This window comes from Python bivittatus, unplaced genomic scaffold, assembly GCF_059951505.1.
Source record: "Python bivittatus isolate LINGU-HERP-01145 unplaced genomic scaffold, Pbiv_v1 ctg000570_np1212, whole genome shotgun sequence".
Classification (NCBI taxonomy): Eukaryota; Metazoa; Chordata; class Lepidosauria; order Squamata; family Pythonidae; genus Python; species Python bivittatus.
Window position 1 is genome coordinate 11992695 of NW_028277097.1, and position 14920 is coordinate 12007614.

Sequence of the window (14920 nt, forward strand, 5' to 3'; positions counted from 1 at the left end):
CTGAAAACAGAGGATGTGGTTTTGAGTCCTTTGCCATAGTGAGATCATTCCCCGGTTCACCTGAGGTTAACTGCTGTTTTGACTCCCTTCAGGGTAGGGGGCCTGATCTGCCCTAGAGATTCAAATGGAGTCCAACAGACCCTTGGGGTTTTCACTAGCAATCTGGAAAGCAGTTCCCGTGAGCGCCTGGTTTAGCTTTAGAATACAAGACTGACCAAACTGGTAGACAAGATTGCTCCTCAGTGACCTCTCCTTGTTTGCTGATGCCAGGGTGCCTCTTCATTTAGAGTGCGCTCTGGGAAATGAAGCAAAATAGGAGACATCTAGAAAGTTGGTGGAGAAAGACTAGACCTGAATTTGGTGGAACGTAAGCTCACTTTAAGCTATGTTGATAAGAGTGACAAAATATTCCTACTTCTTCCTGGTGGAGTGGTATAGTAAATAAATACGTTTGACTCCTCTCCACCATAATATCCAGTGCAATGGAGGAAAATCTACCCCCCAGGAATTGCCAAGTTGCAATTCCCAGCACTACTGCAGGAAAATAATAATGGGAACGTTCAGCAAGACCTGGTGGGCCAGAAGTTTTTTATACTCCCAATCCACTCAAATGTAGATTTTTGTCATGCCGGGATTGCTAATTTCTCTGCCATTTGCCAATGTTGAGTACATATGTGTGATACTTTTATTCACGTTAATGTCTTCTAACTGCCACATAGTATTAGGTACCATTGAGGTTCTGATGATTTCATGGACAAGTGCCCAGCATTGTTGTAAGCTAGCTTGAGTGAAAATTGCTTTATAAATTTAATAACAGGTCATTAAAATCTTGTGGAAACTTGTAGCTTTTCAAGGGACATTTCTGTGACCTGATTCTATCCATCCCCTTTTTCACTGCCTTCTCCTTTCCATAATCTTGCCAAGCATAATGATTTTTTTTTTTTAGTCCATCATCTGCTTGCGTCACTTGCCCAAAGCATGTGAGTTTCTGTTTGCTGATCTTTGCCTCAAGGGAGCAGTCAGTCTGTGTTTGGTCCAGGACTGATTGATTGGTTCTTCTTGTACTACATGGTACTTTTGGTAATTGTCTTCAGATCCATAATCTGAAGGGGTCTATCTTTTGTCTCTCGTTTTTCAACGTCCAGCTTTCATAGCAATACATTACTGCTGGAAAAAGAGATGCTTTAATTATTTTATACTTATGATCTTGTCATTACCTGCTTTTCTTCTAGGATTAATCTCTTCCGTTCTTCAGCATGTCTATCCATTCTTGAAATCAAGAAAACAAAACCATTTACATTCTTTGGCCATCAAGTGTAAGTTCATCCATGGTGAGCAGAAGATAGCTTTATTTACAATGGGGCTAATGCAAACAGACAGTGTTGCTAAGTAGGATAGTGAAAATTAGAATGTAAGTACTATTTAGTGTTATTTCAGAGAAATTATCCGCTTAGGTCCATTCTATCCAGGCAGCAAACAATAAGTGGAATCATGTAGTTTCTTGAGGCAGACATTTTAATCAGTTACCATACACTGTGACTTCAGTTGTGACAACATTTTCATACAGGTGTCTCATCATGTCATCTTTTGCTTGTAAACTGCCAATGAAGCCACGCACGTTGCTACATTTACAAGGACAAATCCAAATACAGTACTAAACAAATCAATAAAACACTAAAAGCTTACACTGGAATGACAATACAAATTTTACTGCAATGCTGAGAGATCTAAGCTATGATGAAATTTACAGTGAGGGCTGAGAAAGTCACTCAAATGCAGATTTGCATAGGGGGAGTCTTAGGGGAATTAAGAGTTCCTGGCAAGAGTCCACTAAGTGCTACTCTAGCATAGCACCATTCATTTCAGTGAAGGAGTTGTGCAAGGTTCCCGTGCAGGGCCTAGTGGATTGTTGCAGTTACTAGTACATAAATATTGATTCTCCTGTTAAATTACTCCTTTGTGTAGGGCAGACTTTCTATTGGTCTAAAAGCCCCAATTCTATTTGAACAGGCATAATACCCCACATTACACATCTGCAGAACATACAGCTATAAGGTTTTGTCCCTCCCATGCCATGGTAATATTCAAAATATGTTTAGATCCTCCACAACAACAACAAATGTGTTGTTAATAAAAGCAGGAGGATGTGTTTTTCCATCACATCTGAAAATGCTGGGAATTCTTTATTTGAAAAACAAAACATAGTAAAAGGAACAGTTACAGTGCCAATCATAAAAATGGGAACCAAGCATCTTCCACTCAAAATAAGCATGGAACTGTTCCACAAACCCTGCTGAAATAAATAGTGCGGCAAAGCTGAAAAGATTTGGACTTCTTTTGCACAGCCGGACCTCCATGTTATAAAGGCAGAGAGGCTGCAGTGCATCAAAATGGGGATTACTTGCTGGTTCCCCATACTCCCCTTGTAATAGGTAGCAATTTTCGTCCAGATCCTGATGCCGTAATGTTATGCATTTGCCTTTTCTTCCTATGTCACTGGCTATTGTCAAGTAATGTCATGTCAATGGTAACTTTTACACCATGTTTTCAAGGGAAACCAAAACCCCTCTCAATACTAGGGTGCAATTTTTTGTTGGCAGCCCTCTGATTATCGTAATATAGAATTCCGCCCAGAGTAAATAGGCCTACCCGAGTGATAGGCCACAAGTGCCCTCAAGACACTTGAACTACAACTCCCACAATCCCTTGCTACTGGGTTGATGGGGGCTAGAAATCCAAACACCCCAGAAGCACCAGTTGGAGATTCCTGCTGAGATGGAACAAGTGCCATGATACAAACAGCTTTGTAAATGTGGAGGGCTGCCTCTCCAATTTTCCTTGCTGCTGGGAAGTGGTCTCTGAAGCATCTTGTTTACTTCAAAAAGTATTAGCCAACCTTGCAATAAAGAATTGGCTTTTTCCTCATGCATCATTCCATATAAATAAATGGGACCCCATAGATTGCAGGAATCAAAGTAAAAGGTATGCATGGATAACAAAGGAAATTATGTAAAAAAAGGCAAGTTATCTAAGAGGAAGTATCCCTAAATATACTTCATAATATCATTTATGCTATCGTAATATTGTGATTCAACAAAGGCGTACATTTCTGTATATCCCATGGGCAGTGCTCATAAATATCAAGTACACACATGTGATATGTTTCTTTAACCCCCTCCCTCAAAAAAACTGGATATTTACAACTGAATTTTTATCTCCACTAAACCATAGATCAATAGAACAAAGTCACAGTGCTATAAAACATTCTGAACAATTTCTTACTGTTTTTTAAGTTCTCAAGTAGATAATTAATTATGGCTGATGTAATGCTAGTTACATATACAGTATTAAACAGATCACTAAATTGTTTAATAAGAATATCGATGTATGCGAAGTACCAGGAACTGTTTCAGTGCTATCCTCGTGTAAAATGGAAGGCAACGATGATGGACAACATTAATTTCTGGGGAGATGATACAGATGCCACGCTCCAAAAAATGCATCCAGTTGTCCTTCTTGCTTCTCCATCCTACAAATTCTGCCACTGAATTTTCCACAGGCACCATTTTTGCTGAATTTATTAGCATGCACTAAAAGCATTTTCTTTGTATTCTCATATTCAAGTCTAGAAGTACACGTATACTATACATATACCTAAACACACCAGCGTTTCAATAAATTTTCTACATTTTTCCCCTCAGCTCTGTGGGAAAGGGGGAGGGACAGACAATGCTTTTCAGGAAAAAAATAAAGATATAAAGACATAGGAGATATGTGAAGATTAATCAATCTAATGGTTTTTTTCTGATTAAGGAAAACACTTGAAATGGACCCGAAGGTTAACTTTTCCTTATGTTTCCTGTAGTAATGAGCAGTGATATGTTTTATTAAATAATTCTAGCTCTTAAATCTCTGATTAATCCAAATGCTGCAAATCTGCTGTATCATAATTAGTTTATGTCACAATAGAGTTTAGTGGTGTAAATATGAAGAGTCTTCATTTCTTTGCAAGAGGAAGTTATGAAAGAGAACATTTGTGGATGTATAGATATTGATATTGATACATATATTAGCAGCAAAGAAAATATCAATATCCATATTATCTCTTTCCTATTCTTGTGTAAATTTTCATTGAAGAAGAAAAAATCCCAACATAAGAAACATAAAACTGCCTTCTCACTAATGGGAGTATGCCATTGTTTCCATCTTGAACAGAAGTTACACAAAGAAAATGATTTCTTTTCTATACATTTTCTTACAAAACCCCAAACATGAAATATATAGTGGGTCTTTAATGCCATTAACCAGTGACTTTAGTAGGCATCTCAGATTCTAGATACATAGGTGACATATGACTCTCTTTTTCTCTTCAGGTAAAAAATACCAACAGAATATCTACGGGACTTGTGGAAGTCTCCTGATCTTCTCAGAATTTGGGGAATGAACAAAACATCCTTACTCCCATGATCTTCCAAGAACTTGGAAGAACTTCAGTGTAAACACATAAGCTTTGGTAAACATGAAGTTTCAAAACACTTCAAAGGATTTTTTTTTTCATTTAGACTGTAGATTTTAGCATTCTCAGAATGATGAGATTCAGACCTGCTTTAATGTTATGATTTTTTTTTTAAAGTCAATAGAATCAAGATGTTTCAGATTCTCACCAATCCAGCCAGAACCAAGTTACATTCTCAGGGTCCTGTTTTTTTTTCTCCTAGTGATGAAGAGAAAAATCCTGCATGATGGTCTAACTGCTGAGTGGGTCTGTATTCCTCTAAAGGAACAACAGGCTGAAGCAGTACTCTGCTGTGCAGAAGCAAGCAGAACACATGCACTCTGGCCAATCCTGCTCCATAATCTTTGGGTACTTCAGGACCCTCCGGTATTAAGATCATAAAGAGGGAGATAAATTTATAAGAGATTTCAAAACACATCTGTATTTAGAGCAAGTGGGGTGGTGGGGAAGAAACCTCTGTCACACATCCTGACTTTACACCACAAATCGATGTTCTTTGCCATCATGGGCCATAAGAATAACATTGCGGTTTGAAGTCCAGATAAGCCTCACCAGTTTGAGGGCATTGTGAGAACCTGGAGATGCAGGTTGGACAGGAGGCACCTGGTAGGTTTTCATACAACGGAGCTGTGGTGCAGAATTCAGCATTCCAATGCTTCCCAAGAGAGAGGTGTTCATCTGGCATTGGGAGGGAGGGAGAAAAAGAACAAGTCAATCCACACTGAAATTCCAAGTTTGACTTATGAAAGAATAATACAACAGTGTATTTCATAAGAACTTCCTTTAAATGCTGAGGAAAGTCCTTGAGTAACATTTCATAGCTTCTGTCTTATATAAAGATCAGTTACAGTTTGAGTTTGTTCATCTTATGCCAATAAATGTTGTCTTAACTCCTGAAACTCAGGAACACTTTTGCAAATATTCTTGATGAGGCTGCCATATAAGCATCTTTTGCCCTCCTCCCCTCCTTAGCTAGGCCTTGCTTTTTGTGAGGGGAATCCATAAAGACAATTTAATTACAGCTGCCCAAGATAGCTATAATTTCTAAGGCTATTTCACACTCTATTTAGAAGTTCAATTTTTGCCTCATTCACTCTGAAAAGTGATAGCACGCATGCATGCATGCACACACACAGATACACCATCCGCAAAGGCAGCTTAGGCTTGTGTTAATGAGAGAAACTCTGACATTCAAGGGTTTCTTAATGGGAAAGGTGTCCACTTGAGCCTTTTTGTGGAAAGTTCTCCATCACAAATCCACCAAACAATTAAAAAAAGTGGGGGGGGGAGAGACACCTGCAACCGCGTCACATGGTTCTGGATTTTCATGTTGCCTCCTTTAAGGTCAATGAGTAGACAAACCATTACTGGCAAGTGAGTACCTCCCATCTTTCTAATCAAACTACTAATGTAACCTTCTGGTATTGCTACAAATACGGGCTGATCACTGGATAATAGGGGTGTGGGTAATTAATATTTTTTGCACTCTCTATTGGTAGGCAGAACTTTTGCCACAACTTTTTTTTTTTCCCAGAGGGTTATTTTTGTTGTGGGAAGATGAAGACTGGAGTTTATAGAGGTCTGTGAGAAAGTACAGTGGAGAGTCAGAGGGGGAATCTGTGGATGAAAGAGATCCCCTCTTGTGTTTTTAGAGAACATTCTTTAATGTTGAGAACTATTCATTCAAAATCTATGATTGGGGCAGCATATAAATGCCGTGTGTGTGTGTGTGTATGCACACGCGTGCACAAGAAACAGAAAGAGTGTGAGTCACAATGTAAGGGTCAATGTAGCCCTCCCTTTGTGTGTGTTTGTGTATGCATGTCTTTGAGTCAGTGTTGACTCCTGACAACTGCCTGCACTAGCTCCTGCAGTTTTCTGGGCAAGATTTCAGAAGTGGTTTGCCATTGCCTGCTTCCTAGGGCTGAGAGTGAGTGACTGGCCCAAGGTCACCCAGCTGGCTTCGTGCCTAAGGAGGTTTCATGGTCTCCCGGTTTCTAGCTTGGCACCTTAACTACTACATTAAACTGGCTCTCTGTGTAGCCCAATAGTTTCTCCTTAAGGTCTCTGCTAAGTGTGGAACTCGTTACATCAGAAGTGGGGTAACTTTCTTCTGATCTGGCACAATTTATTTATTGCCTACCTTGGAGACATTTTATCTGTTTTAGAGCTTTTTGTTAAGAAGGAACAAACAAACAAGCAAACAAAAATAGCACTGCTAAATCCTGCCATTTTGCCATTAAATTTCAGCGGTACAGTTTCAGAGATCTCCTGCAATAACGTGTCTGGAGTGAGGGTGACTTTATGCCACTTGTGGATTGGCCCCCACCTTAGTCCTAGATGGCTATGAATACACATCTGTGTTTCCTTGATAACTGTCCATCTGCAAATTATAACATTCTGAGCTGACTTCACAGGCTTCCTGGAGAGCCTGTTGTGAGAGATCTATCTGAGGTGCTTCCAGTAATGGAAATCCATTATATAAACACTAGATATTATTACTGATACTCTCTAGCAGGGCTGCACAAATCTTTCCATGAGATGCTTTGCAATGCAAGCATCGCCTGGACCAGTTCCTAAATGCTGCAAAGGCTTGGCATGGCGGCTGCCGAGGACCTCCTAAGGTCTTATGGCCATTTATGTTTACATCCAGAAGACACTTCCTACTCTTTAGTGCACATGTTAGAACTTCTACCTGACCGTTTTTTCCCCTACATAGTTCAAAGAGGAAAGTAGCAAAAATAAATAGGAAAGCTCATGGGAATGTCTGCACTGATCCATGAACTGAACATTAACATTTTGGTAGAAAACTCCATTAAAAAATAAATAAATAACCCTCAAAATTATGCACTATTAAGCAGACCAATTCGCTATCCACCTGATATGTGCATGCATATTAAATGGTTGTAACTGCACTATCTGACAGTAGGAGCAGTCTTCTCTGGTTTCTGCTGCTTCCTGAATAGCAGGGTAGGGGTGTATATAGAATCCACTGGAGTTGGGTGGCTAGTACATTTAAATAAGTGAATAAAATAAAAATACAGTATTTTGAAAGGCAGTGGGAACAGTGGAGAGGAAGCATCAAGAGGCAGCTGTTTCCTCTCTCTGTCAGTTCTCTAAGCAAAATCTCAAGGAAACAAGCCTTTAAATATTGGAGCTTCCAATTCACTTGATCACTGGCCAGTTTAGATCACTTTGCCATATAGGTGATGTTCCTGCGCAAAGAAATGAAGCAGCAATCCTGGATGGTTCCGTTAATCAGCTAAACACATTAAGAGTTGGAAACCTTCGTAGACCAGATGAGATGGCAGCGTCAGCTGTGTGGCTGAGATTTTGACACATGGAAACCTTGGCATATTCTAGGACATTTTTAAGATGCGCTGCTGCCGATATCATGTTCTGAATCCTGATCAGTGCAACAGAGAAGCCATTACTTTTTTTCCCTGGTCCTTCTGAACAGCGAAATGGTGTCAGAGAGTGTAAATCATGGCATCTCTAGCAGGGAGCATGCAAGCTCTACTGACATTTTCACAATTTAAATCATCTTGAGTAATAACCCTTTTAAGATGACTAATGTTACTGATTTTCTTGCATTAATAGTAGTGCTGAATAGACCCACTGAAGGGAGAGGGAAACAGGAGGAATCACTAGTACACAAGACTACATTTTTAAATAAATGTAACATGCTGGTTAATGTTAACTCTTTCTGTTTAAGCTACCATTAAAAAAAATATCAAGAAAATATTCACAGCAAGAATTAAGCTCAGCGGTTTATATGCTGAAGCATGTGTCTGCACAGAAGTAATGTTGCCGCCGCCACTCCCCCCTGCAATCTTAGATGATCATGTAAAACATTTCAATCAATAAGCTTGATTGCTTTCTAGATCTTCCCATGTAACTGAACTAAATATATGCAAGTGATGGAAGAGCATTTTCACAGTCCTTATTCATTGCTTCCGAAATAACACTCTATGATGATAGACAATAATTCAATACACTTAATGACACGCAGTTATAATCAAATTAATGCAGAAAGTAATAGTAAATTAAAATTATGTACTACTGGCTGATAGTTACAGGAATACTGAATCCAGGGTAGCAATAATTCTGCTGTGGTAGCTTTTTCCTTCACTGAGCTATCTACCTACAAAGGCAGTGATTCTAAACAAAAGGCACCATTTCACTTAAGGATGTCCCTCTCCAATTCCTTGGCTATATGTCTGTATAACCTCCATTCATTTAAATAGATGCTGTGTAGGGGAACATCCTGAGATATGGTGGCCATGGTATTACATTTTTAAAGCTTTCACCAGTCACTTTGTTTGGGAGTATATTCTTCCATGACTCAGGTTCTCAGCATTATAAAAAAAACTGAACACTGCATTTATTCCATATTTGTAGTTAAATTGTACAATCCACTGAATACCGCCCCATGCTCTTGGCACAGCTTGGAGCAGAATTGTCCTTTGCAATTTAGTGAAAAGGCTTCATAAAGCATTTTAAAAGATGCCATGTGGGACTAGTTCTAAATAGTTTGCTGTTTGAGTTAGAAAAGCAAGTGATACCTTGCTCCAAGTTATGGTATGTATGTTCCAAATCTAGCTAAGTTACTCTGGCTTCTATAGCAATAAAAAAAGTAACAATAGACTTAGTAAGTATCATTTATCAATAAATATAATCAATATCAACTATCAAAACTGCCAACTTTCAACTAGTTATCTGAGAGGCCTCCCTCTACCTGATGGCAGGGCTGGCTGTGGGCAATTTAATAAATAATATGGAGTTAGGCAGCTTATTCGTAGGAAACTACTTTCTCACATGTGGCCTCATTGATTTTTATGGAAGTCCTTCACCATACCCTGAAAAAGCATTTGGCAATATGATTTGCCCTACTAGTCTGGCCCATGGACAGAGGGCCTATGTCATTAATTGAAATAAATGGAGAAGCCAATTCACTTTGAGCCTTCTGGGCTGCAAGGAAGGGTCACTATATGTTACAAAAATCTTGAATTAAGTTTGTTATTTAAGCAAATGCTTTTTCAAACAGCAATTTGCTCCTGAAATGATAACTAATACAAAACTCAAAACAATCTCAACCTGTATGCTCTTGTTAATCTTCTTAAATTTTCTAAGAATATGAGAATCACCCAGGTCTGAGTTTGAATTTATGTCCATATTGCCTACAGTGATAAGCAGTTTTCTTCCCTTCCTAAATAGAAATGAATAGAAATGTATCTAGAATGTTTGTAGACTCATCTACTGAGTCCCAACCTTTTCTTTAAATCAGGAGGGCCAACCAGAAACCCAGTTTTATAGGTCACCTACTCAGGTTTTGTGTGTGGTCTTTAGCACTGTTGACAAGTTGTAATTTTTAATGAGATAAAAGCAGACAATTAATAAATGCATGGGTTGCAAATCAAAATAATTTACATTTAATTTTAATTACATCAAATTAACTCACTATTTAACTACTGTCTCCTGAATAACAAAGCTGTCTCAAACCAAACCAAACCAAACCAAACCAAACCAAACCAAACCAAACCAAACCAAACCAAACCAAACCCAACCCAACCCACTCCCCCCCTGAAAAAAACCCACCCAAATCCCTTATGGAACAAAGACTACTGAAATCATGCTGGACAAAAATACTCTTTTTCTATATGCTTGGCATTTTAATTTTGATTATTTATTATAATTTGATTAAGACCCATTCAGCTTCAGCTAGAGAAATTCACGGGATGAATTTTGGCCAGTCACTCTCTCTTAGCCCAGCTTATCTCACAACTTTGTTGTGAAGAAAAAGGAAGGATTTAATCTAGTAAAACAAAATAAATAAAAATATAATATCTGGGACTTACCTGCCAGAAGGAAATGTGACTATCTGTGTTGGAATAGGTGGCAAGATACCGACCATCAGGAGCAAAAGCCACCGCTGTTATTGCCCCTTTATGGCCATGAATTGTCTAAATAATAATAACAAAAAAGCAATATAGACAATTAGCAATTGATGTTATATAACAATACATAATTGTATTCTTAATTTAATACACAATTTCTAAATCAGATTATTCTTTGAATGATTAAAAGCTGTGTTGATTATCTTAAAGGACAGATTATGTAACAAAAACGTCAATATCTATCGTCCAAGCTATTTCACCCTGACCCAACTTCATAGATATAAAATTCTCAGACCCTTGAATATGAGCCTCTTTATCAGCAAAAACAATAACGTTTCAGGATGGGAATTAAAGAAAAAAATAGTTCTCTCTATACTGATTTTCGCATCATCCATGAATGTTGAATAAAGTGCCCAAACAGCATTTTTTTGTGAACAGCTAGTTCTATCTTTTGATTAAATATATATAATTCAGACTGGAGAACAGCAAGCCCAAACAAACATTATGGGCTTCTGTTCTGTCCATATCTTCCTCTTGCTGATCAAAACCCACATTCCAAGCAAGGAACGTTATTGAAAATACCTATTCAGTTCATGCTTTGCTCAGTGTAAGTTCCTTCATGACGACTTCCTCATGGTAAGGTAATGCAGCAGGACGCAGGGAAGACTCAACGCAAGATGCCAGGAGGCAATACATGCATGACCGGGCCTGCCTTTAATGCACTGAACATTCTTTTTACGCATGCTGCAAACTGACCTTTCTGTCAAATGGGTCAACTGGCTGCGGTGAGAATATCTGTGTAGGGCTTTCAGTAGACTGTGTGATTCAAAGAGCTAGTTATAGTCCTATAACAATCACTCAGCTAACCACAATGAATACTTAATGTTACCTATTTTGTAAAAGCTGAGACAAAACAAAAATAGAAGTGAGTTATGTTTCCTGAAACATACTACAGAGGGGACAAGCAAAGTGGATATAGAGATTACTTTTCTTTGGTGTATTTTGCAAAAGCTTGCATCTTCAGAATTAATAGCAATGAAGGATATGTAGCGCGTCCCACAAATGTTTCACATTCTTCACACAAATATCACTTTGGTATTTATTTATTCATCCACTTTATATGGCAACTCTGGATGGTACCACGTTAAAAACATAAAAAATATATACCAATCATAAAAAGAACCACATATGTAACCTTGGAATCAATAATTCATTTAACACATATTAGCACATACTAATGACTCTTGTAACAATCTCACCCAGTGCTTTACGGAAGAGCCAGAACATTAAGCTCTTTCTAAGGGCCAAAGGGGTGACGGTGATCCAAACCTGGGGGCAGGTCCAGCAACAGAGAAGGCACATGTCCTGGGTTGCATTAATGGCATTGTCTAATAGAAGGGACCTGGAACATGCCAACCCTGTTTGATCTTGTTGGGCAGGCAGAAATAATTAGAAATAGATGGTCCCTCAAATATCCTGGCCTTATGCCATGAAGGGTTGTATAGGTGTCAACAGCACCTTGCACTTAAAAGCCCATTGGTAACCAGTACAACTTGTACAATAATGGGGTTTACATGGCATGGTTTCCTATAACCACCCACTCGGTTTCATTAGTTGTACTTCTGGACTAGTTGTAGCTTCTGAGAGGTCACCAAGGTGTGAGTGACCATGAGCAGGGCCTCCCAATGCAGGAATGGACAAAACTGACCAACAAGCTGGATTTGTACACAGGTCTTCCCAGCCACAGCTGCCATATGCTCCTTGAGCAAGACTCCCAATTGTGCACCGGTTTTGTTTGGGGCTGTGTGGGCCCATTTAGAACTAGAGATGGAAGGTCTTCAGGATCAGGTAGAACCAAAATCCATAGCTTCTTGGTCTTGCCTGAGCTTTGATTGATCCCACAGCATCCAAGAACTGAGACAGAACCCTGACAGCATCACTTGGATCTCTACTATGGAGAGATCACTCTTCCCTCTATATCAGCGCTACTGCAACTTGACATCTTTCTGACAGTCACCATTTTATGGGTCTGGTTTGGTAGTTGTGCTACCAAATTCTGGTTTAACAGGCAGAGATCACAGTGAATTAGGGCTTGTTGTTACAGCTGAATAAGACTTCAGATAAAGAAAAGGAGCATGCCTGCTTCAACAAAATGTAGCAAGTAAGTGCCAAGGTGCAATAATTATTCATTTAGACTTGCTTACGCATAAGTGATAGATGCTTTTTGAAACACTGGAGAGATGATGGACTGTAGAATTTATCTTTTGGGGTGGGGGGTAATTCCTTCTGCTGCCAAATATCTTCCGGAGTTTGTTAGTAGAGTTTGTTTCATAAGAGCTGAATCTTTATTTGCTGCTCTGGCCACAGGAAAGCTCACTGAGTGCCACAGACTTGCAGCATTTTCTGTTCAATTGGCAAGTGAGAAGACAGTCCTTGTATGTTCATGTGACATAACTTGAAGATGTAAGTAGAAGAAGAGTGACCACTGCTATAAAGAAATTATGATTCTAGCCAATCCAAGGTGCCTAACTCTGGCAAAAGTATAACTTCAGAACGGTAGCTTTAATAAGTGTACAGCACAGTTGAAGAAATATTGTGACAATTAACACTTTGTGATTCCACATCATCACTACAACTGGGGCCTGGGGAGCAGTCATATGATATTTCCTTCAGCTACACAAGCCTTGACTTGTCATTGAGTGGATATTCACTCAGTTCCTATTTATTTATATAGGAAGTCTTTTGTAATGTATTTTAATGCACATTTATTCTATTTTAACTAATATTTATTCTTTTTATTGTAAACTGCCCAGAGTCGCTCTGCAGTGAGATGGGCGGTGACAAATTTGAAATATAAATAAAAAAATAAAAAAATTAAATAAATATGGCCACACAGTGGGGACTTGGATTTTTCAAGGGCTTAGAAAAGGAGCTTCCCACATTATGACAGTGGCCATTGTGCGTAGGCTCTTGACTTACAGAATGGCTGTGAAACAGCAGATACCCTTATTACCAATTGCCAGACGGTTACATCACGGTAGGTGTTAAGATGCAATGGGCTTTCCAAAACAGACATGAATAAGATGGTGAGATGTTTGTTCACTTTGCCTTATGCATGCCATTTGTTCTTATGTAATCTCAATGGGTTAATGATAAGGTCAGCAGAAAAGCCAAATTATAATACTGTGAAAAAGTATTCACTCCCTTTTGGATTTTCAGGATGTTTGCATATCTTTGCTACTGAATATTATCAGTTTCATGTGGGACTTACTGTTCTATAAAGGGGCACTGAATGAACAGCAAAGTTTACTGTTTAATTTATCTCATTTCACAAACAGAGTCCTCCAATGCGTGATATTCCAAGTGTGAAAAAGTTACTGACCCCTAGATTAGTCAATTCATTTAAAACGATAACTAGGACCAATTGCATGGTTATTTCATCGAACAATAAAGAAAAATTTAAGGCTGTCTGCCCTATATAAATCTCCCAAAACTCTGGCTCCCCTGATCACTGTGAAGTTCTGACCACACAGATTCTATCGGAATATTATGCCTATCAGTGTGGAAAAGGTCGCAAGACCATTTCTAAAGCACTGGGGCTCCAATGATCATATTCAGAGACACAATCTTGAAACAGAGAAGATTTGGGACTATAGCGAATCTTCCCAAGAATGGCTATCTTATCAAAGAGTCACAGAACCCAGAATAACATCCAGATAACTGCAGACGTCTTTCACTTTGGCTAAAGTCAAGTATTCATGATTCCATCATCAGAAAAAACACTGGATAAAAAAGGGATTCAAGAATAGGAAGACATGGCCCATTTCTTACAAAAAAAGTTCACTACAATTATATACTTCATTTTTATTTTAACTAACAAATTCCTAAGCACTTAACACACAATTAATATTTCCCAATGAAGAATCTTTGGGTAATTCAATGGCGAGAATGAATACTGCTAGTTGTCCTGTTGCACCCTTGGACACTGACATTTTATCCAAGTAAGTGCAACTGTTAAATTGCTTTGATATTTTAATTTATGTGGTCTCCTTGCAGATGTTAATTCTTTGAAAACAAATTTCCTTCTCTTTGGTGTAAGTTGTTATGCACTTTGAAGTGCTCATCCTTACTTATTTGTTAAGCAAATACGTATACTTGTCCACACGTTTTTCTTAAATCCGCAACAAAAATATTTCTATTTTCCTGAGGATTTAGTAGGCAAAGGGCACCACATTTCTGTAACAAAAGCTAAGCAGAACAATGTAGTGAGTGGCTACTTGCACAATAAATGCTGATTGCTGAAAATCTAAGCAAACCAAAGCAAAATAAAATAAAATCAGCAGTGAAAACAAGTCCCTTTGGTCTGCAGCAGTAAGAACCCGGGGCTCCATTTATATCTCACAAAATATAAATAACCAATTAATAAAACACAACATGACAAACAGTATAGTTTAAACATTCAAAGCATTTATCCATCAAATAAGCTCAAATATACCCAAGAAAATGG

General features: G+C 38.5%; 1 protein-coding gene across 2 annotated transcripts in view; it reads right to left on the reverse strand.

Moving 5' to 3' along the window:
• Positions 1 to 1496: 1496 nt before the first annotated feature.
• WDR7 (WD repeat domain 7) overlaps positions 1497 to 14920 on the reverse strand; it is a 232722-nt gene continuing 219298 nt past the window's right edge. For both annotated transcript variants that reach the window (XM_088152672.1, XM_088152671.1), the window contains 2 exons: positions 10375 to 10479; positions 1497 to 5194 (listed from right to left, as the gene is read on the reverse strand). In XM_088152672.1, coding sequence (XP_088008798.1) covers positions 4991 to 5194; positions 10375 to 10479 — 309 coding nt within the window. In that variant the 3' untranslated portion in view covers positions 1497 to 4990. The remainder of the gene's footprint in view (positions 5195 to 10374; positions 10480 to 14920) is intronic.